Source organism: Buceros rhinoceros, unplaced genomic scaffold, assembly GCF_000710305.1.
Source record: "Buceros rhinoceros silvestris isolate BGI_N320 unplaced genomic scaffold, ASM71030v1 scaffold19043, whole genome shotgun sequence".
Taxonomy (NCBI): Eukaryota; Metazoa; Chordata; class Aves; order Bucerotiformes; family Bucerotidae; genus Buceros; species Buceros rhinoceros.
In genome coordinates, this window is record NW_010403297.1 from 6985 (window position 1) to 30613 (window position 23629).

At 38.3% G+C, this 23629-nt stretch overlaps 1 protein-coding gene across 1 annotated transcript in view; it reads left to right on the forward strand.

Annotated features, from left to right (window-relative positions):
* THBS2 (thrombospondin 2) overlaps positions 1-23261 on the forward strand; it is a gene marked incomplete at its 5' end in the record, with an annotated part of 29904 nt that extends 6643 nt beyond the window's left edge. Inside the window, 18 exons of the mRNA XM_010132975.1 lie at positions 69-265; positions 1025-1165; positions 1360-1456; positions 3430-3600; positions 4413-4589; positions 5933-6106; positions 6546-6673; positions 6780-6932; positions 8011-8229; positions 10517-10624; positions 12339-12498; positions 13964-14082; positions 14694-14928; positions 17963-18190; positions 18634-18905; positions 19850-19947; positions 22242-22381; positions 23007-23261. Of these exons, the coding sequence (XP_010131277.1) occupies positions 69-265; positions 1025-1165; positions 1360-1456; positions 3430-3600; positions 4413-4589; positions 5933-6106; positions 6546-6673; positions 6780-6932; positions 8011-8229; positions 10517-10624; positions 12339-12498; positions 13964-14082; positions 14694-14928; positions 17963-18190; positions 18634-18905; positions 19850-19947; positions 22242-22381; positions 23007-23014 (2825 nt within the window). The remainder of the gene's footprint in view (positions 1-68; positions 266-1024; positions 1166-1359; positions 1457-3429; positions 3601-4412; positions 4590-5932; positions 6107-6545; positions 6674-6779; positions 6933-8010; positions 8230-10516; positions 10625-12338; positions 12499-13963; positions 14083-14693; positions 14929-17962; positions 18191-18633; positions 18906-19849; positions 19948-22241; positions 22382-23006) is intronic.
* Positions 23262-23629: the final 368 nt, after the last annotated feature.

Sequence of the window (23629 nt, forward strand, 5' to 3'; positions counted from 1 at the left end):
AGCAGGAATTTGTAATCTGTGGAAGAACTTTGTGTATGCCGCTCTTCTGTTTCCCTCTCTTGCTACAGCTGAAGTGAACACTATCAATGAGAGCACTGAAATCCTTCAGTTGAGCCCTGCTGTCACAACTGAGTATGTGGGCGAGAAACCAGAGAAGAAGGCTGAGTTCTGTGACCGCTCCTGTGAAGAGCTGGGAACGATGTTCACAGAGCTCACTGGCCTACGCATTGTGGTGAACAACTTAGCTGATAACCTCCAAAAAGTGGTAAGTACCTGTAAGTCTGAAGCACTGAAAAAGGTCTGATGTGCAGTGCTTTTTCCTTCTTTGTTTTGTACCAGAGGCAGTTAATAGAGATTTCTGTATGTACATGTGTATACCTGTCGGTACACCTACGTAATGTAGAGATGACCTACATTTTCAAAGTGACTAGTTAGGTAGTTCTTGAGTATAACGCTTTAATGAAGGCTTGGTTTTCACAGACTGTGCACACGTACACGGGGGAAAACAACCCTCTTAATGGCTGCTGGAGGTTGCTACCCCTGCCTCTGTATTGTTAAAGCATTGTTACCATGCTTATACTATTTATGAATATACCGGAAAGTTACTACACAGGGTACCTAAATTGTAAGTAAAGGTTTGGGATTTTCATAGCTGAAGTGTGACAGTGACATTTTACTGATGTCTGCCTCTCTTCATATTCTGAATCAGTTAATTCTTTCCAAAGGGCGTTTATTACTCCGCCATATGTCTCAGGGCTAAAATATTCCCATCTAAAGATCAGCTGTATTAGAGGAAAGCAAAACTGCTAAGAAGAGATTTTCCTTAGTATTCTGTGACTGTACTATTATCTGAAGAATTGCTATGCAGTATTGCAGTACCTGAGATCATCATCTTTATATATATAAATATGTACAAATATGTATTTTTATGGAAGAATTAAATCCAGTAATGTTTCAGTTTTGTTTATTTAAAACAGTTTGCTTATAAAGTACACAACTTGTTTTAATTTACTTCATCTTCTAGTCTGAAGAAAACCAAATTATGTGGGAATTGATTGGTCCTAACAAAACACTGAAGAACCAGTCCGTTTGCTGGCAGGATGGCCGTGTCTTTGCAGATAATGAAAGCTGGATTGTAGATAGCTGCACTAAGTGCACCTGCCAGGTAAAGTTTTGGAAACATTCTCTGCAGAAATGGATAGTGGGTTTAATCCATCCCAACTGTCCAGGTCAGGTCACGTTGACTTAGAGCTTGACGTAGACTTACTGGTACTTATAAAAAGTAGTCCTTGTGACCATGACACCTTATTTGCCTCTGTATGTGAGCATAAGTCAGTAAGGTGATTTCTCTGCCTGTAGGATTCTAAAATTGTGTGCCATCAAATCACCTGCCCAGCAGTCTCCTGTGCCGATCCATCTTTTGTTGAAGGCGAATGCTGTCCAGTCTGCTCTCACTGTGAGTATTTAGTCAAATAGAAAGGCAATATTTAAAGTTGCTACTAGTGTGTTAGGTTAAAACAAATAAGAGGCCAAGGCAGGTAAGATCAAACATGAAACTTACACTTATAGAAAGATCATATGAAGTAACTTGGTTGCTTGATGTCCTCTTCTGGAGGAGTTGGTCTCTCTTCAGAAGTAAGCTGATAACTTGCCTAGCTAAGTTGGACATTAAAGGTTAGATGCATGCTCCTCCCCAGCTGTGTTTTCTAAAGCTGTGCATTCTTTTTTCTTTGGTTTGCAATAGCACTGTGCGCAATTGTTTCTTTTCCATACTGCCTGATTAAAACAAACTAATGGAGACAAGATAACCTTATCTATTTGTACAGGATGTTTAAGTTCCAGATCAAAAGTTTCCTGAAGTTTGATGCAATATTTATTGAGTGGAAGTTATTTTTGCTCTCTACTATTGTTATTCTGTTTTTTCTTCTCTGTCAAATATTGTCTTTTGGTGTAATGCTTTGCTTATGAACCTTGACAATCTATTCCATGTTTAGAATAGCATTGCAGGCTGCGAACTAGGCTTTGGAATGACAATAGTTTTAATCATTTCAGTGATTAAGTGACTTCAGTGTGGGCTCAGTACATTTCACTCTGTACTAGACAGGTCTGTTACAGAACAAAATGGTTGCTTAGATGTTCTAATTAAAAATGCATTAGAATATTCTCAGGTTTTCTGCCTATTGAGAGCATAGGGCTTGTTCACAGAATCACAGAATCATTTTGATTGGAAGAGAACTGTAAGATCATCAAGTTTAACCATTCACCCTGCACTGCCAACATCCCTAAACAATGTCCCTTAGTGCCTTATCTATACGTCTTTTAAACGCTTCCAGGGATGGGGACTCCACCACCTCCCTGGGTAGCCTGTTCCGATGCCTCACAGACCTTTCGGTGAAGAAATTTTTCTTGATATCCAACCTGAACCTCCCCTCGCATAACTTGAGGCCGTTTCCTCTTGTCTTGTCACTTCTTATATGGGAGAAGAGACCAACCCCCACCTCACTACAACCTCCTTTGAGGTAGTTGTAGAGAGCAACAAGGTCTTCCCTGAGTGTCCTTTTCTCCAGGCTAAACAATCCCAGTTCCCTCAGCCACTCCTCAGAAGACTTGTTCTCTAGACCCTTCACCAGCTTTGTTGCCCTTCTCTGAACATGCTTCAGCACCTCAATGTCCTTCTTGAAGTGAGGGGCCGAAAACTGGACACAGAATTCAATGTGTGGCCTCACCAGTGCCAAGTACAGGAGGACAATCACTTCCCTGCTCCTGCTGGCCACACTATTTCTGATACAAGCCAGGATGCCATTGGCCTTGTTGGCCACCTGGGCACACTGCTGGCTCATGTTCAGTCGGTTGTCAACCAACACTCCCAGGTCCTTTTCTGCTGGGCAGCTTTCCAGCCACCTTTCGCCAAGCCTATAGTGTTGCTGGGGGTTGTTTTGACCCAAGTGCAAGACCTGACACTTAGTGTTATTGAACTCATACAACTGACCTCAGCCCATCAATCCAGCCTGTCCAGATTCCTCTCTAGAGCCTCATGACTTAATGTGCTCTTGATAATGTTGGCTGACATGTTGTGTTCAGAGGTGGGGCCACATCTCATCATACTGACCTATATTCTGAAGACAAAGGTGTTTAGAACTCAAGTTTTTGGCTCAGCCCATTCTAGGGATAACATGTTTTTCTTTCTCCAAAAGTCAGTGCCTCGTGCAAACACACTGCACGCAAGTTCATGAAAATCCGAGATTCTTATCTGGGCTAACCTCTCATTACGTTAAACCATAACTTCAATGGCAGCTTGGGAAAGACAAATTAGAAAAAGAGAGATTTAGAGGGCCAAATGCATGTTCTGCAGAAAAAGAGAAGTGAAAATTTTCTGACTAGGATAATAGAGTGACTTCTAAGCGCTTTTCCTTACCTTTTACTCTGCAGCTGATGACAGCGAGGAAGGTTGGTCACCATGGTCAGACTGGACAAAGTGCTCAGTTACCTGTGGCTCTGGGACTCAGATGCGGGGAAGGTCGTGTGATGTCACCAGAAGTGCTTGTACAGGCCCACACATCCAGACAAGGATGTGCAGCTTTAAGAAATGTGACCATCGCAGTAAGTAGTAAATTTTCTCCCTTTTCAAAAGCTTCTTTGGACATTTCTAAGCAAAAACAAGCTTAGTCTGGATTTCCTGTGAGCCCTCACTGGTCAGGACAGGATGTTTTTGAACACTCATATGCATAATTAAAGTAGCTATTATTAGATTCTTTGTCATCTCCTCCTCTCAGATATTTCTCCATTTCTTGACAATTTAACAGGAGTGTGCATCCTGGGCTCAGCTCTATTAAACAAAAAGATGGTGGATGATCTTTTCTTTAACATTATGAACTGTAGTCTCTTGAAGTCAGTTTGGAGACAACACTTGGTTCATAATCATGATACATGGGGCCACGTTTTGATCTGCCCATTCATTCACAATTATTGGCTCCTTCCATTAACTTAGTGCTGTTAGGAATAAAGTAATCATAAAAGACTTTTGCAAAATATCAAACTGCTTTTATACTTAAGGCACTTAGAAGGATCATACTCTCTCTCCAGAACTGTAGTTAATACTATTACAGGCAACTGCTATTTCCAGGCTATTGCTGAAGCTGCTACATGTCCAAATGTGCATTTTAAAGAGGTTTTTGTTTCATTGGAACAAGCTTATCTTTAAGTAAAATATCTAACATCCATGTTAGTCGCATGTTGGTCACTGAGATTCTCAAGAATGCTGTACATGCTGGTGTAAGTGACAGTGGTGGGAAAGAGATGGGCATTCATCAGATGTAGTGAGAGGCTTATTAGAAGGTAAACTTCACAAGTGAGTTTGTATTAGCCTGCTGCGGGTGAGCTATTTACTTGAGTTTTGCTCTTTTCTCTGACAGTACGTCAAGATGGTGGCTGGAGTCACTGGTCTCCCTGGTCTTCCTGTTCAGTTACCTGTGGAATAGGAAATATCACCCGCATCCGCCTTTGCAATTCCCCTATCCCTCAGATGGGCGGAAAAAACTGTGTGGGAAATGGGCGTGAAACGGAGAAGTGTGAGAAGGCTCCGTGTCCAGGTACATCTGTGGTCTTGGATCCAAAGTGACACAATAATATTCCAGCTGAATTTCTTCTCTTTATTCAAATCTAATTTACAGTGAATTTCTTATTTTCTATGGCTTCGTTTCTATGACTGAAAATATAATTTGTAGCTTAGGGGTCAAATAACACACAAAGTTGGTTTTAAAATTAAGACAGCAATGTAGTTGGGGGTTTTGTAAACCTCCGAAGTTGTGATTTCTCTTTAAACATCACCAGTTTGAGAAATTTCCATTTTATCATATCTGTATCTATCTCTGCATATAAAAAATACATACACTTTTTATTTTAAAGGAAGTTAATACTGTACATGTTAGGAATAGACATACAGTCCCCCAATAGCCAGGTTTCTTTGAAAGTATGCATGCGTATTTTATGCATATTCAACACATTTAATAGTTGTTATCATTCTTTCTTCCGCATTTACATTTTAAAACCTTTTTACAGAACATTTATTCCACTCACTTTCACTTTCCGTTCATAATTTTTCCTCACTTTTTTCCCTGTGTGTATCTTTCTTCATTCCCTCCTATGTTCAGTCTTTCCTTTTCACTCATGGCATATGAGCTTAAAACTGATGTCAAGCTTCTAACCCTATATGCTTGGGTAGCTATACACACTTCATCTATTTTTTTGATCATGCAAAGTTAGTGAAAAGTTTATTTAAGGACCTATACCATTGCCCTTATGGTTTTTGGTAGTACCGAGAATAAATATGGTTCAAACATGCTTGTGTTTCAAGAAAATTCAGGATTGATGACAACATGATCAGTAGAGTTCTACCAATATAAAACATGCAGAAGAATCATTTAAGTAAGTTATTTCATTGAGTCAAGTGATACTGTCGAAGATACACTGATGAATGGATTACAAAACAAGAATAATAGCTGCAACCTTACTGAGCATACTGTTGCCATAAAAAAAAAGCCACAGAGCTCAAGTTTGGCTCAGCAGAAGTATCCTGCAGACATGCCCTGCTTTCTATACAAACTGAAGGCTTAGTAGGGAGCTTTGAAGGCACTGTACTTGTTCTGATCAACTTAAATGGAAATACACTGTGCCAGTGGGCACGGCATGATGTTTTGAATTATTGGCCAAAAAATGCCTATAAAGCAGTTGGGTATTTTTTTATTTGTTTGTTTGTTTCTGAAATATTGCTATCTCGGTGTAAGGCTTTGCCAGCATCTTTCTTCCTATGATGTGCTTAGTGAGAAACTGTCTCCAATCAGGGATCTGAAGAAGGAGTTGTTGTCATTGGTGCTGAATGTTTTCCCCAGTATATTGCCTGTGGTGCTCTTCTCCTCTCTTCTGCATATCCTAGTGAATGGTCGATGGGGCCCTTGGTCTCCATGGTCTGCCTGCACTGTTACCTGTGGAGGAGGAATTCGTGAAAGGTCTCGCCTCTGTAACAGTCCAGAGCCACAGTATGGAGGAAAGCCATGTGTGGGAGATACCAAGCAACACGATGTGTGCAATAAGAAGGATTGCCCAATTGGTTGGTATTTACTCATTCTTTATTCAGTCAGAGTAATTATTGCTGTTACTTGTTTAACAGATAATTACGAATTGACACTGCAGAAATCTAATTATACCTTTACTTCAGGAAAACACATTTAACTGTTTTGGATGCTGCTTAGAGCAGTGGGATTTTATAGATATTCTTAATACTTACTTCTCCTGAACAAGGATGCATTTCTTAAACAGGGTTTCAATATGCTGTAATGTATTCATCTGGATGTAACAATCTCTAATATTTTAATATTAAATCAATAGTATATTAAATGCACTTGATAACCATAATTCTAAGGGGGTTTATAAGAGTCTGCAGCATCAGATGTGATTTAAGGTAATGAAAAGAGAATATCTATTTAAGTGAAGTTTTACATGCCTTTTATGCTCCTAGTTTAATTTACACTTTCATGTGTCTTTGCCAGATGGGTGTTTGTCAAATCCTTGCTTTCCTGGCGCAGAATGCAACAGTTACCCAGATGGGTCTTGGTCATGTGGGCCATGCCCAGCAGGTTACCTTGGCAATGGTACAGTCTGTGAGGACCTTGATGAGGTATTGGCTTTGTTTCCATCAACATCAGGAAATCACTGTGAAGTTTGCATTATTTGGGTATTACACATCCATCTAATTGTTTTTTTCATTCTTTCTTTTCCTGCAGTGTATAGCTGTGTCAGATGTTTGCTTTAAGGTGAATCAGGTCCATCGCTGTGTGAATACAAATCCGGGATTCCACTGCTTGCCGTGTCCTCCACGCTATAAAGGAAACCAGCCCTATGGGGTAGGGCTGGAGGTTGCCAAGCTAGAGAAGCAAGTAAGTGATGTTGAAGAGAATTTGATGGCTTTTAAACTAAGTGATTCTCGCATGAAAATATCTGTGAATGAAAGCATGTGATAAACCTGGGTACTGAAATAGATAACTGCTGTTCCAGGGTATTTTTGGTTCCAGTAACAAAACACTGAATTTGGGATTGGTTATTTTAGAGTTTTGTTTTTCTCCAACTGTCTGCACTGTTGCACCAAATAACTGTAAAATGCCAGGAGCAAGCATTACCCTGCTTTGCACTCCTTTCTCTCAGGTGTATATATCTACTCTGGAGATTGGAAACTGAAGAATCAGGATCATTCTCTCCATAAATATAACCCCATTAATGTGGGTGTCATCAGACATGTGTCTGAAGTTCTCACTCCCTAAATTCCATTGGGTCAACAGATGTCAGTGGTGAAGGACAGAAGGCAGTGGAAATAATATTGAAGGCTATGGTTTGATAGACAAGACAAAAATGTTAAAATGGATGTCACGGGATGCCCTGTCTTTGCTGTCGAATCAACCTGTGGTTAGTTCAGCATGTGAAGTCTAAATGTAAAACATCTCTGTAAGATTCTAAGGTACTGTCAATCAAAATAAGCAAAGTGATAAGAAAGAGGTAACAAAAATGTACTTGAGGGGACATGAGAATTCATTAAGGTGTCTTTGATTTAAGAAAATGAGATAGTCCTTGCATACTGACAGGTGGTATATTAAAGGAAAGAGGTGAGTACTGTCTACTTTCTATTGCAGTTAATTTCTGGGGATTAATGACATCTGGAAGAAAGCAGACAGAGTTCTGAAAATGTTAATCACTTTAATTGCTTGTTGAATAATGTCCAGTCTTTCCTGTGGTTTATTTTAATTGTTTTATACACGTTGTCTGGCATTTACACATTTAATTATTATTGTACACATTGTCTAGAATTGTGAACAGACACAGGATTATGACTTACTAACCACAATTAAAACAAAGTTCCTGTCTTTAGGCATCTTAACTGTCCTGATTTTGACAAGGTTGAGGCACCCACTGGCTGGCTGCAAATATCATCAGGTTTCAGTGAGTGCACTCTATCTGTTACAGGTCTGTGAACCTGAGAATCCATGCAAGGACAAGACACACAGCTGCCATAAGTCTGCAGAATGCATCTATCTGGGCCATTTCAGTGACCCTATGTACAAATGTGAATGTAGGACAGGTTATGCTGGAGATGGACGCATCTGTGGTGAGGATTCGGATTTGGATGGCTGGCCTAATAATAACTTGGTCTGTGATGCTAATGCAACATACCATTGCATGAAGGTAAGTGAAAAAGGTTGATAAAAATCCCATGCCAAATTTTCTCTCTTTTTATAAATAGCTGTGAATAACACTTCTCAGCATCGAGCTGGTGGTTGCTTCCATTAAGCTTTGACTGTTACAGGATGCTTATTTTCTAGATGTTGTGGAATGTGTATTCACAGAACATTAGATCCAGTAAGGGATTCTCAAAATGAAATCCAGAGTCCTCTGCTTTGGATTTCTTCCTACTCAGAATACATAGCAGTGGTTAAAAAAACCAAATACAGCTCAAGGGACCAAGTAAGTTTGGGAGAAACAGAAGTCATTCAGGTGCAATCCACTTGAAATTGTGAATCTGAGCTATATCAGCACAAGATTTTCAGACACTGATGCAAGTTTGAGCCTCAGATGTTGATCTTCCTCAACTGTAGCTGATGTCTGTTCATTATGGATCCAGCCAATTCAGCAACTGCAGTTCATATTTGCTTTTTTGGTTCCTGTCATCAGAATCTGCAACATGATGACTCAATGCAAGGCAAATTACCAGTTTTAATTAAAAACACAACATACTGAACCCATTCAGAAAACAAACTGTTTCCAAAGGCCGTTTCATGGTTTCTGTAATATGCGTTGATCTAATAGACACAACTGCTTTATTTAACATGAGCTACCCCCACCCTTCCCCATGAAAAAACCCGTAACAATACTTGTTTTTTTCAGGTCCTTATATTCCTTATGAAATATCCTATTTGATTAATTCAGTTTTTAAAAAGCAAACCAAAGCTTCTTTCCTTGAGCTCTTAATAGTTGAAAATTAGCTTACTGTCTAAGCAAAGCTACATGAGTAAAACAAGTAGTTGTAAATAATAATAAAACCAAAATCTTAGCGTGTCTTTCAGTGTAAATTTTTTTCATTCACATAAAAGTATAATTTTTTTTCCTTAAGAGTTACCATATCAACACACAACTTTGTCAATAGATGAATCAATGAAGCCTAGTTTCCAGTGGGTTTGTGCCTCAAGGTTGAGTTCCTAAGTGGAAGGTGTGATGTCTAAGAAGCCTTCTTTCTAATATCTAATGAGAGACTTCTACAGTGTATTGGTGGGATCTCTCTCCTCAACCCCGTTACCTCTAACTTGCTACCCATGAGGTCTCCACCTACTACTTGATTTGCATAAAACTGGACTCAAATCTGTAGAGAATAGACAGAAAAACATGTAAACATACAAAAGGATGGAGCAAGCTTTGACTAATTTCATTGTTTCAGAAAAATATTTCTTTTTAATGGTAACCAGTGTGGAGTTGGATAGTCCAGGCTGTTCGCAGGTATTGGTAAAAACATCCCATAAAAATTTTGATTTGCATTAGGGTTTTGGTATTTATCATAAATTTTCCAGTTCTATTTTTCTTACATTATCTGTATTATTAGAACCATTGAGATTGAAAACAGTGCTAGGAATCTTACTGTAATAATCATTTTCTTAGGGTATGTGTTACAAAAAAGATACTTCTGCACTCTGACAGGTTCAGTATTGGTCTGAGGTAGATACAGAATGTTAGAAAAAATGAGGGTGACAGAGCGAGGTTTTATAGGTGTAGCTATTCTTAGCCTGTGGTAGAATTGCAATCCATTTTTAGCTGATTTTAGTATTTTTAAAAGAAATACATGTTAGAAGTTTGGCAAACTATTTAGCTTCTTATTTTTCGATGTAACCTGAGACTTGCTCATTTAAAATAATCATTCTTTACAAAGCTGTGATACAAAGTGAAGAGATGCTTTGCAAATAAAACGCAAATGTAATGGGAGCATGGGAGTGCAAACGTACTGTTTTGCAGAACAGCATAAAGGCACTGTTCAAAACACTTTCTTAAACTGTTCTTCATTGCTGGATACTACATTCCAGTAACTTTCCATATGAACAACTGCTTCTGAAGACCATCCTCTGGCTTCTATCTTTATTTTTCTGGCAACCAAACCTGGTCATTTTATATGTAATCTCCAAACATAGTTAATGAGTTGCCTATAAAAAGCTGATGTAAGAGCGTGTGTGTGAGCATGTGGTGGTTTTGTTCTCTGAAAGGTAGTTTCATCTAAAATTTATTGGAAACATCCTTTTAAGAGAAGGAGAGCTGCGAAATAGAATCATTTGCAGATGTATTTCACTTACTTTACAATATGAAAGCAGCAAATGAACTACTATCTTTGGCAGCAGAGTCTTCTTGTTTTATAGTCACTGGTGTGCCATATCTAATCTATTGCCTAGGCAAGTCATTCTGACAGATGTAATGTATTATTTCTTTTGGCCAGGATAACTGCCCCCTTCTGCCTAATTCTGGCCAAGAAGACTTTGATAAAGATGGCAAAGGAGATGCCTGCGACGAGGATGATGACAATGATGGAGTTGAAGATGACAAAGTAAGATGCATTTGACCTGAACATCTGGTTTTTTTGGAGAACCATTACGATAAAACAAGTTTTATTGTTCAGAGCTTCAGCCAAGTTACTCTTTACTGCCTTCTCTGAATGATATCTAGTGCAGATTAAAGCCTATATTTGGTCAAAGGAGAGTAGCACTGTGCATAGCAAAGAACCTGGGGAACCTAGGGCTGAGATGTTCTCCATGTTGGATTTTTTTATTTGGCAGTGGGAGAATGATAGGTCCATTGTATTTGAAAAAGTGGTAAATGTTATATCTGATTATGTTGGAAACAAGTTGTTATGATGCATAATAACTATAAACACAGCCAGCATCAAGGGGAAATGTTGGGAGGAAAGTATCTAGTGTGGCTTATACTTCCCTCCTTTAGATCTGCCCACAAGACTGAAATCCATTTACCTGCAGAGCCTAAAAGGTAGGCAGTTAGTCTAAGCCTAATCTTGTACATCCAGCAAAAGGCTTGAGGCATCCCCAGAGTGGGCTTCCCCCTGCTTTTTCTGAACGTGAGTGAATTGGTTTTAGGAATTTATTGTTCCTCTTTATTCCCTTCAGAGGAAACCTAGATGGTCTAGAGTTTTAGATGGTTAAAGCCAGGTTATAACCACGTTTGTGGAGCCTCTCTTTGGAATATTTTAAAAACAAAAATCATTTGATAAAGTAAAATTTAGTTTATACATTTGGAAAGTTGTAGCCAGAAGTTGTTTTATGAGCAGTATTTTATAAAATGAGCAGCATATATAAAATTTTGACTTGTCTCCTCTGTATCTTGTTCTTGAGTATGTATAATGTATTCCTGAGGAATTTAAAATGTTGGCTAACAAATTATTACCTACTAAATGGTTTTTGCTTTAGCAGAGGAAAAGTTGAAACATTTTTTCCATATGACCTCCCTTCAGATTCCATGATGCTGATGTAGCCCACACTCCCACTGCTTTAGTTTGGTTTCGTTCCTCTTTGCTTTCCGCACTGAGTACTGCCTCATGCCTGTGTAAAAGTACATGTGTAATTTGGGGATGGAAACATAAGAATTCTTGTTCTGGCAGACTTTCAAATTAGGGACCAAACTGAAATGAATTTTCAAAATTCCACTGAAAACAATGGTCTCAGGGAAAAAATATTTTGGGTCAATGAGGTTATTTTATTTTAAATCTGCTTTTTGAAACTTGTTCCATTTTATAATCATATGCAACATAACACAACTCACAAAAAAGTCAATCCCTGTTTAAATTAAAAAAATCAAAGTGCTTTAAAAGTGAGAAAATTGATAATAGCTTGTTCCAAGAAAGTCAGAGTAATAATTATATTTTTTTCTGAAAACTGTAATGTGCAGCTGAACCTGACCTGATTTTATAACACGTTCTGACTTTTTTTTTTTTAAAATGCATGTAGCAGTGATACACTTTTGTTGAAATATCTTTGTAGAGATCCAATTTAAGATGCCCATTGCTTTCCTATTGAGATCACATCTTCCATGCCTTGTACAAAAACACAAAAGAGACAGTGAGTCATGCTGTCCAGATGCCATCCCATTATCACCAAGATCCTCAGTGTAGGTAGAGCTTGTCCATTGAAAAAATAATGTATTAATGATTTGATTTCGGGCCTCTGAGTATGCCGGAAGACTTACCACTTCATAGTATGCTCTCCTGAGGTGTGATTTATATTCTCAAATCTTCTGTTTCTTCTTACTAGGACAATTGCCCACTTCTGTTCAACCCTCGACAGTTTGATTATGACAAGGATGAAGTTGGTGACCGTTGCGATAATTGCCCTTACGTGCACAACCCCGCTCAGATTGACACAGATAATAATGGGGAGGGTGACTCATGTGCTGTGGATATTGATGGAGATGGTATGCTTTCAGTTTTGAGAATTAAGTGATGTTTCACAAGTACGCTTTATTTTTTGTCCAGTAAGATGGGCTACCTGCTTTTTTACGTGGAATAAAATTGAGTCTAGCAGACCAAAAATGCAGGAGAAGAGAGAGAAGACTTTCTTCTCTTCATCTGTCCTGTGTAGTAGAGTTGTCTATGAAGTCCCTAAATGACTACAATGCATATTATTGAAGACTAAATCGCAGCAAGTCTTCTATCAGTGTAATCTTAAAAATTATTTCCTTCATCTGTGTTCCAAAGTAATCAGGGTCTCATATAACACTTCTGTTGACTTTTTTTATCCTTTTTGGGGAGGGAAAAGAACATCAGAACATCCATGAGGTTAAGACAATATCTGTAGGAAATTAATCTGTTTTTCTATGAAGGTAATGCAGAGCCCACAGGAATCCAAACACACAATTTTTGTGTGTCTTAAAATATTATTAAAGGTGTTTATTTCATCTACCAGTATATGCCTACATGAACCAGATTTGATCAGATAGATTAAGGGCTGGGAAGAGCTCTTAAATGTCTTTCAAAAATCATATCATTGCAGCAGTTCAAATTTATGAGAATCCAGAAGTACTAGAAGTTGAAGAAATCTAGTTTTGAAATACCTTAACATTTTAAGCTTTTGTATGCTTACCTGACTTGAACTTTTGGACATTCTGAAGTCCTCTCATCCTTCTGATTGTCAGTTTCTTAGTAGTACTCGTATTTCTGCCTTTGAAGAAAAATGTAATCATATGTTATTGGCTGAAAGATTATGCAGATATACAGGGACCATATAATGTAGGAAGTGGTCTTTGTATCCTTTCCAGACAACTATTGACAGATACTGATTTTACTTCTTTTCAACATATTATAATTTTGAATGAGATTTTTGGTTGTATAGTAAAGTTTCCTGACGAGGAGCAGTTTCTTTTGAAAACTTGGCATGCTCTACAATAAATGATACACATGTTCTGGTAAAATGAAATTATTTAGCACTGAGGCAGCTGAACATTAATGCAGTTGTTCTTATATAAAACTCTTCAGAAATTCCACCATGATATAGCTGTGTGTTCTATGCCTTTTCTTAGAGTGGGGAGACAAAGTCCAAATTATTTACAAAGAATAATGCCCTACCCCTTTATCTGTTATTCCATGAAAAAGGACTCAATTCTTAAGACAATCAGCCCTTACTCTAACAAAATTTCTTAGGAAAATACATACAGAAGACTTTATCATAGCAAGAAAAGTGGAACTGATACCATATTTTTTCTTTCCAATATTACTCTTCTCACTGTTTCACGTTGTAGCAATAATTTGCAGCAATCAGAAAGCCTATGAGTCCCTTAAGAGCCCTACTTCTTTCCTGGTGACTCTGCAGCCTATGGCTGGCTGTGCTTGATGCTATATCATTCTGATTTCTTTAATCTTTTGTTGTTTCTTCCCTCATAGACATTTTTAATGAACGAGATAATTGTCCTTACGTCTATAACACAGACCAAAGTGATACAGATGGTGATGGAGTTGGTGATCAGTGCGACAATTGTCCATTGATGCATAATCCGGACCAGGTAAATGCTAGAGACAGTTTCCTTAATGGTAATGTCAGAAAAGTGGCAGAGAAAGGAACACAGGAATTGCCATCAGTCCCTGTTTTACTGTAGAGCTGAAGAGGTGGATCTGTATTGCTCATTTTCACATCTCAGGTTATCATATCCCTTTTTATCAGATAAAAGGGAATTAGAGTGACGATGCCTATAATCCATCCTCAGGCCTGTGGTGAACTGTTTTCTTTCCCCGTAGCAAGTGAGTACAGCCTCAGGACTTCATTTGGTATGCCTGAGTCGGGCCATATGCAGATAAATAACATCAAGTATACAGAAGCAATCAGAACATGTGCTGCCCAGACTAACGCTTCCCTGTGATCTCTAGAATGAGAGTAATGAAGATTGTGGCCAAAGACCTGCCCTGTAAATGTTTTGAGGACCAGATCTTACTCGGTGATAGCTGAATAAGTAGCCATGCTAATTTGAAATAAAGTTTCTGTTTTAAGCACAGTCATTACCATGATATCACTTGCCTCAGAAGCCCTTGAAGAGAAGTGCTGAGAAACTAATTATCAGACTATCCATATTTCTTTAGTAACAAGAATAAATTTATTTTTTAAATTTTTTGGGGGTAGACTGATGCAGATAATGACCTTGTTGGTGACCAGTGTGACAACAATGAGGACATAGATGAAGATGGCCACCAGAATAACCAGGATAACTGCCCATACATCCCCAATGCCAACCAGGCTGACCATGACAAAGATGGTAAAGGAGACGCCTGTGATCCTGATGATGACAATGATGGTGTCCCAGATGACAGGGACAACTGTCGCCTCAGATACAATCCTGAGCAGGAGGACTCTGATGGTAAGAACAATGTGGATTTCATTTAGTTCTTAGTATCCAGTTCTGATCTTGGAGTATTAATATCTGATGAAGAGAGACTTGAGATCAAACTGTGCTATTTTTGGCATCTGAGACACCATGGACTTCAGTGGAAGTGAACTGGCTGGTTTGGTCCAGAGTTAGAGCATTAGGAAACCTCTTTGACAGGGACTCGAACACACACACATACCTGTTTGTAGAAGAACATCTTTAAAAGATATTTGAAAGTCTGGTTTGTGGGTTTTTTTGTATATATGTATTTCTGATTTTAATTTTGAATTGAAATATTATAAATCTGGGAAAATATTTCAAGTAGCTTGAATTTTAAATGTCTTCAAAAATGAAAATGAGCTGGTTTTGCTTTCAAAACAAGTTATCTTCTATCTGTTTAAAAAGGAAAATAATAGGTTTTTATGCTGTTTTATTTTGACAAATAGGCTGTGTCTCCATGTTTAAGTCTAAAATTCTTGTTAATTTTTAACTATTTTTCTAAAAAAGATTTCTGAACAGTTTTTCTCAAATATGCTTTATAGGTAGCTTTAAATACATATTGATGGTGTACATGGTGCAGTTTAAAAAATAGGTACATAATGTTCTTTTCTCCAGTTCTGTGGTAAAATGTTGCTGGTCACTCTCAAACAGTCCTTCTGTATGCTTGGCAATATTTCAATATTGATAGTTTCACAATCATAAATGTAATTTAGAAAACATTTATGATCCTTTGAAAACCACCATAATATGTCTACAAGTCATAGAGCTTGCTGAAGTCATTCCATGGTTACACTGACAAAATTGAAAGCAGAATTTAGTACCTGTGCAATATAGTTTTATGTACATCCACAAAGATAAAATCCCCAGCCTGACTGATTTCTTGGTAAGACAACTGCTGGCAGTAGAAAGTTTCTCATTATTAGCCAGTAGTAGTTCTTAAATTACTTAACCCTTCAGTCCAGTTATATATTTGATACATCTTTGTGCTTGCCAATCTCTGGACTAGCCCCTTAATTTCAGAAATATTCCAGAACAAGGGTGCTCCCAAATTGGAATAGTTTGTTATAGTCATCTGTCACCAGGATCTTGCAAAGACGACTATGTTAATGTAAGAAGTAAGGATTCACAAAAAGTGTAAATTTAAACAGTTTAGCGAGCTCATGACTTGTTAGTGGCTGGTCCAAAAGAAATCTTGGAAAAGTGATAAATAAAGCCAGAAGGTGCATTCATGCTCTTGGAGATGTGAGTTATAGCATGTAAAGACGAGGCCCTGGAAAGAGCTGTTGGACGTGGCTGGGTAAACAAATGCTTTCTAACTTTCCTTGACAGAAAATCAACGTTGTCAGTGGTAGCTCAGTACCAAATGAACGTCAGCAGGGCTTTCAGTGAATAGTTAGATTCTCCTGTGACTCAAGAATTACCTCTTTGATGTTGGCAAAGGGAATAAAATGGGGAATTCATGCTCTTTTTTGCAGTAAGTATGAAGACAAGCAGGTGCAGGAGCACACAGCTGTTCAGGATTTAGCGTTTTCCCTGGCTGGTTGCCAGGGTGGAAAATGGGACCATTTTACCATGTATCTGAACTGCAGAAAGTCTTTGAGATATTAGATGCTTCATCTTTCTCTAACTACTTTTTTTGGCTGTTGCCTAAAACTCGTTCTGTTTTCTCTCTGAAAGCTTCATACTTGGATAATGCTGTGCTAGTTAGTCATAGCACAGTAAGTAGCTTCCCATTTGTCTGTGAAGCATCTAGTAGTAGGTCAATACTTAATGAGATAACTTGTTACTATTTCCCATCATGGTATTAATTCCCATGTTCTTAGAGCAGTCACAAACTCTGGAAAAGAAAAAAGCAGATGCTCAGCTACATGAGGATAGAAACAAATTGGCTGGCAGTTCTGGGTTCACACTAGTACCCAGTGTAATATCCAGTGGTTTCTGTTGTAACTGTTGGAGCCATTTTCAAATTTGTTTCTATTCTTGTCTAGCCACTTTTTTTCTGCTTTATTTTCAAATGTTTGTACTATTGCATGCCACTGAATAACAGTGGTATTGGCAATGAGATTTTTTCTGTTAGATGTCTTCTTTCACCACTTGCTGTACAAGGCAATCACATTTCCTGTTTTGAACCAATATTATGGGTAAATCAGGAAATTTGTTTTTTAGTTTTTAAAACATATTGAGCGTGGTAGAAATGAGCAGAAACACAACTGTAGCTGAGCTGAATGAATGTGTTTTTAGGTTCTCTAAAAGCTTGCAATTCATATAACAAAACTTAATATTTCAATTCCTCCAAGGCTAGTCCTGTTGGATACAGTGCTTCTTTCTTTTTTTCTTATATTTTTCTGAAGCACTACATTTTTATAACAAGTGAAAGAGTGACTAAACATGTGCATGTATTTTACTACCATACTGCCCCCACTTTCTTTTGACATAGAGGTGACACTTCTGCAATCTGAAGCACTTTAGATGGATTGTTGCTGAAGGAGACTTGACACAGAGATGAAAGAGTCTGAAAAAAGTTTATTGTCTTCAATAGTATATAAGGATTTAGTAGTGTGCGGGAAGATTAAGTTTAAATACTATTGTTGGAATTCATTTGCACTACACATATTAAAATGTGGCATTGTATCCACATCTGGGACAAATCAAACTGAAAATGTAATACAAGCATTAGTAAATTACATCGACATAGCAAACTTCCAAGTTTTCCCACCCCTATTCTAAAGCAGGGCGTAGACTGGGGCCAGACTAATCACTGTCATAAACCACCGCCAGGACATTTTTATTAGCAACAACTTTGGCCCTGATCTAAGTTGATAACTTCTTCCAGTAATTATCAGCAACATTTCAAATAGACTTTCAGAGAATGAAGCTTTCTTTGGAGTCAATTTGGAGTGTTCTCTGAGAAACAAGAGAATAGCATATTCTGGCGTAGCTTGAATTTCTTCCGTCAGTGGAAGAGCTGTTAGGAAGGCTGGATGAATTGCTAACAATTGTACCTGCTTATTTGCATTGCTTATAGGTGATGGCAGAGGTGATATTTGCAAAGATGACTTTGACAATGACAATGTCCCAGATATTTATGACGTGTGCCCCGAGAACAATGCCATCAGTGAAACTGATTTCAGAAAGTTCCAGATGGTCCCCCTGGACCCCAAGGGAACAGCTCAGATTGATCCTAACTGGGTTATTCGCCACCAAGGCAAGGAACTGGTGCAGACTGCCAACTCTGATCCTGGAATAGCTGTAGGTGAGTATCAGATGTCAGCCTTTGATTTTTGAAAAGTAACTAATGATTCAGTGACAAGGAAAGGGGGAAAAAGTAGATGAATACACCTTTTTAGTGCTGTAAGCTTTGGACTGTATATGCCTGAATTAAAAGCAGCTCAGTGCTTTGCCTTTGACCATTCATGTCTTCACTGACTGTAACACACGTAAAATACTTAGTTGAAGAACTTTTACATAAGTATAGTGCCTGCTGCCTTCAACGCCCCTTGTAAACAACTTATTTCTCTTTAGAGCTCCCATGTGAAAGATGGGCAAGTGTAATTATCTGCTCTCCTCCAGGAAAGGAAATTGAAAAAGATAGTTTATGACTCCTGGCAAAACTCAGGATAAATCTGGGACAGTTGGATGTGGGCGGCTGCACGCAGCATTGTGACTCTATGGTTTGTCTCTTTTGTTCTCTCCCAGGCTATGATGAGTTCAGCTCTGTTGACTTCAGTGGGACATTCTATGTTAACACAGACCGCGATGATGACTATGCTGGCTTTGTGTTTGGCTACCAGTCCAGCAGTCGGTTTTATGTTCTGATGTGGAAGCAGGTCACTCAGACCTACTGGGAGGACAAACCGACCAGGGCTTATGGCTATTCCGGTGTGTCACTCAAAGTAGTGAATTCAACAACTGGTGCTGGTGAACACTTAAGAAATGCTCTCTGGCACACAGGAAACACCCCCGGGCAGGTGAGAGACTTAGAGCTTCAGGCCAATGACTCGTGACTAATATTTTAAAAAGAAGGGAGGTATCTCAAAAATAATTTCTTTTCACATGTTTTTGCAGATGTTTATCAGCTTTTCTTCAATTCCCACATTAATAGTGTCAACAATAACATTTGCATGGTGTTTCAAAGAAAACATTACATGTATAAAAATTATGAATGGAAAAAATTACATGTGTAAAAGAGAAGATGTGGTGTGGTCCAAAGGAGAAGTGAAAGGTCCTAGTTATTCACAAATCATTTGTGACCTCTGTATTGGCACTTGCTTCTTTGGCATTCCAGCTTGTTTTAATTACATGTGGTTTAGAGTTTAATAACTGGAGACAGCCAAAGAGGGGGTGGGGGGATTGGGGAATGAAAAAGAGAGGAAAAAGCTGCTGCTATTCCGAATAGGGTCCAGCCATGGAAGAAGCTTGTGCCTTTTGGAAATGAAGTTAGTGGGGCTTTGCACATGGATGAGAATTTTGCACTTCAGAACTCCCTGGAGGAAAAGGACTTTGAAGTGCAGGAGCAGGCTACAGGCAGTGACATCTCTGTAAGCCACAGTCCCTCTTCTTCTCTGGAAGTGCTCATACAGATAGGAAAAGTAGCATCGACTCTGGCAGTGAGGGGGTGTGTGTGCAAACAGGGGCAGGACTCCCGAAGGGAAATCAGGTTCAGTTCTGTAGTGGTCTTCAGTGACTCTAGCTATGAAAGTACAGATGAGTAACTGATCAATAATTTAAGACAGAAATTTTCATTGCTCTCACTGTATAAAAGAGGTCTGCTGATCATACCTTCAAATTAATAATTATTTTCAGTTTTATGCTCTGCAGCAAATAAGCTTTCACTGCACATACAGTTACTCTAATGGACATACAGTTACTGGAACACATTTTGTTTCTAAAGTCATTTGTCTTCCTACTGTAGGTGCGTACTTTGTGGCATGATCCCAAGAACATTGGCTGGAAAGATTATACTGCTTACAGGTGGCATTTGATTCATAGGCCTAAAACTGGATTAATAAAGTAAGGAATGTTTCTGCATGTCTATGGTTTTTAGTAGCAAAACTTTGGTCTCTGTTGATATAAAAAACATATTACTGCTTTCTTTATTAGTTCTGATCTTGATGATAGTTATGTGACAGTTTCAATACTTTGGGGACATTTTATTATCTTTAGAATAAGTTATTTTCTTTTTCAGATATTTAATTTAGTCTAGATGGTTCAATATTTGCATTAGCTATATATTCTTTAATTAAAGAAAAAAATGAACTTCTTTCTCAATAGCTCTTCTGTAAAGGGACCAAAAAATCCTGAGCAACACTCAAAGCAGATTTAGAACACAAGATTCCTCCCCAGCCTCTGGAATTTGAATGAAATTAATTGGAAACATCAGAATTGCCACAGGGAAGTAGACCAGCGGCCTGTCTAGTTCAGCATCCTGTCTCCCATAGTGGCTTATATGAAGATACTGCAGAAGCTGCCATGAGCACATCTGTAATGCACACAAGAAGCCATAACATATGACTTTCCTTAGATCACAGCTGTTTATCCTATGTTCCAAAGAATGAGCATTAACTGCCCATGTCAGTTCTATCTTCTTCTAACTACTGTAACTGTAAAGGACATTTTTCATGGGGCAGTCCCTGACCTTACCTCTTAAGGTCCCATTTGTGCTTATGGGCAGGGCAGTTTCATTTGGCTGTGACAGACAAAGGGAAGTCAAAATTGGATAGACTACAAGAAACGGATAACTTGGTAACCTAAAGAAAAGAGTTTATTTATATGCGAAATTATTGCAGTGCAGAGCATTGACTGTTACAAGTCTAAAGGAATCGTGAGTTTTTCATTCATGTTGCTGTTACCTGTATCTTCCTTTGCAAAATCTTAGTGTCAGAAAAAGCATGTTTCAACTGGTATCTCATTAGATTAATCTAGCATGACAAATTGTATGGTCCAAGGCATTAAAGTCCTTCATTCTTTAGGGTGTTTTTATAGAAAATAAAAAACTAAAATGTTTCACTAATATAGTAATGAAACTATTTTATTTGTACAGTATTAATATGATTAGAGATACATTTTTTGCCAGTATGAATAATATATTAAACTCTTCCCATATGTTTTGGGTTCATGAAATTTCGAGAATTATGTTAAATAGGATGACATGAACATGTGGGGGGGGTTTTTTGCTGTTTTTTACCATCCATTAAATACTGTTTTCAGGGAGAAGTTTCATAATTGTCTTTAGGTACCTTTCAGAAAACAAAACACTTCAGGACAGTGAGTGCAGGACATGCATTTCTGCCTAAGTAGACAGCTGTCCTGAACCCTTGAGCTATGGGAAGTTGCTCAAATGGATTAATCCTCATGTGAAGCCATCCTGCTTTGTATAACTAATGTATTATCGACTGAAGCAGGACTATAATCCCTTCCTGCAGAGACTGTTCTAATTAATTAGCAGACTATAGAGTAATTTCTCATTTGGCCAAAAGCTATTTCAAGAGACTTGAGAGCCTAAGAACCTTGACTATCTCAAGATTTCCCATGAGAAGTGGAGAATCCAAGTTCACAGAACTGCAGTCTTTCTTCTGATAGAGAAGGGAAATGAAAAGGCATCTTTAGCAGTCTTTTGGCTCCAGGGAGGATGCTTGGAACACCAACAAAAACCAAAAGAAACAACAACAAAAAAAAACTGAAGAAAAAAAAACCAAACAAAAAAGAAGACCAAGTCACAAGTTCTCCTCCTTTTCCAGTTTATTATTACTATAGCTGTTCGTGTCGAAATTCTTCCCGCTTTCATTAGTATCTTAAAATGTCTGAAATTGAGATTCAGCATGTCTCCAGTTAATGTTTAGTTTGACCCTAAAGGGATGGTCCTTGCAATTTCTGATGTCGGCCCTTGCACCTAAAGATAAAGAAGTCAGCCATTCACACAGCTGTAAAGACGACTTTAAGTGATGTGGCAAGGTCTTGTGCTAACCTCTGAGTTCATGGGGACAGGGGCTTTTCGATGAATGCTAGTACATGACATAGTTCATTCCAGGAGACATGACTGTTCTAAATAAAGAATTGAGAAATCTTTTGCAGACGATGTGCATAAAATTACATATGGATCAGCTCCACTGCTTCTGATTCATGTGCTGTGGCTGCTAGCCAGATGGGCGTGAGATACAGATGAGAAGTGATTCTTACAATGAAGCTGGGTTTTCTGGTGCCTTGTTTAAATTAATTGTGTTTCAGTTCTTGGAAACTGTTACCAGCCCTTTAGCGCTGGATACTGTGTTATCCTCCATGTCTAATTTAAATTATGTTCTTTGCAGAGTTTTAGTGTATGAAGGGAAACAAGTCATGGTGGATTCTGGACCGATATATGATACAACCTTTGCTGGTGGACGATTAGGTCTTTTTGTCTTCTCTCAAGAGATGGTCTATTTCTCTGACCTCAAATATGAATGCAGAGGTTAGTTATAGAGAATGTCTGGAAAATGCTGGAGCCTTTGATAACCTATGGAGCAAACACAAAATAGGGAAATTATAAGTATCCTCTAGTTACTGAAAGCAGTAGTCATACCAGGGAGTAAACCTTGATTTGTTGAAATATCATGAAGGGCCCTTTACCCCTACAGTATTCTTGAGTGTGATACGCACTTAGAATTCTCTCTGTATATCCACTTTCCTTTGTAGTCTATATCAGTGTGTCCTGTGGGCAGAGAGCTGCTTCTGGATCACTCCTCTTCCAAGAGGCATGAAGGAGAGACCAGATACTTTTAATGAGCACATCTGTCTATAGTGCCTTGTCTGAAATGTTTTGAAATAGAGAAAATGCTTCCCCGGATCTCCTTATGAATGATTTTTTTATATACATTTAGATAATATAGGTGCACATACACATGTGTGTGTCTCTCTATATAGGCAGATACCTATTTTTATATAAATGTCCTCACATTTGTAGGGAAGTGCAGAACAGGAAACATTGTGCTGCTTCCCTGGGCTGAATCATGATGGAGCTCTCTTCTTGTGTGATTGACTTCCTAACCAAATAAAACAATGACAGTTAATATCTTTTTTTCCTCTATTTCTTTCAGATGCTTGAGCAATGGTTGCTGCATTACCAGCAAAGTACTGTAAATGCTGTGCAACCTAGACACCTCAGTACATCCTGGTACTCCCAGTTTCTATTTTTGTGTACCTCCTTTCCTGTCCTCATGCTCCACTCACCAGGTACCTCCCTGCTGCCAGGAGTGCCTCAGCCATCCCTCCACCCAAGTGCCTTTTCACAGCCAGGACTATTGAAGCCTAAGCGTGAGCGTCTGACCCACCACTGAAGCAAAAGCAGATTGATATATTAGAACACTTTTGTAGAGTGAAAACTTGGCAAAACGTGTTTGTTTGTGTATTTGTCTTTTTTAAGGAATGACGTTTACATATAAAAATGTAATTACTTAATGTATTTATATATATATGGAGAAAAAGAGGGGGTGATGATTATCAGTCATTGTCTTTAAATGAGGGAAAAATTCTGAGTAACTTTTTAAGTGTATGGTTGACATTTCCTTGCTCTGATCAGGACTGGGCTTGAGTAACACAAAGCCTCTGGGTCTAATTTTAGCAAATTAATGGTGGGTCACACCAACAGTATTTAAAAAAAAACACCTTTGGATAATAAAGATCAATTGTGAATATTTCTTTATCAAAAAAGATGGTTTTT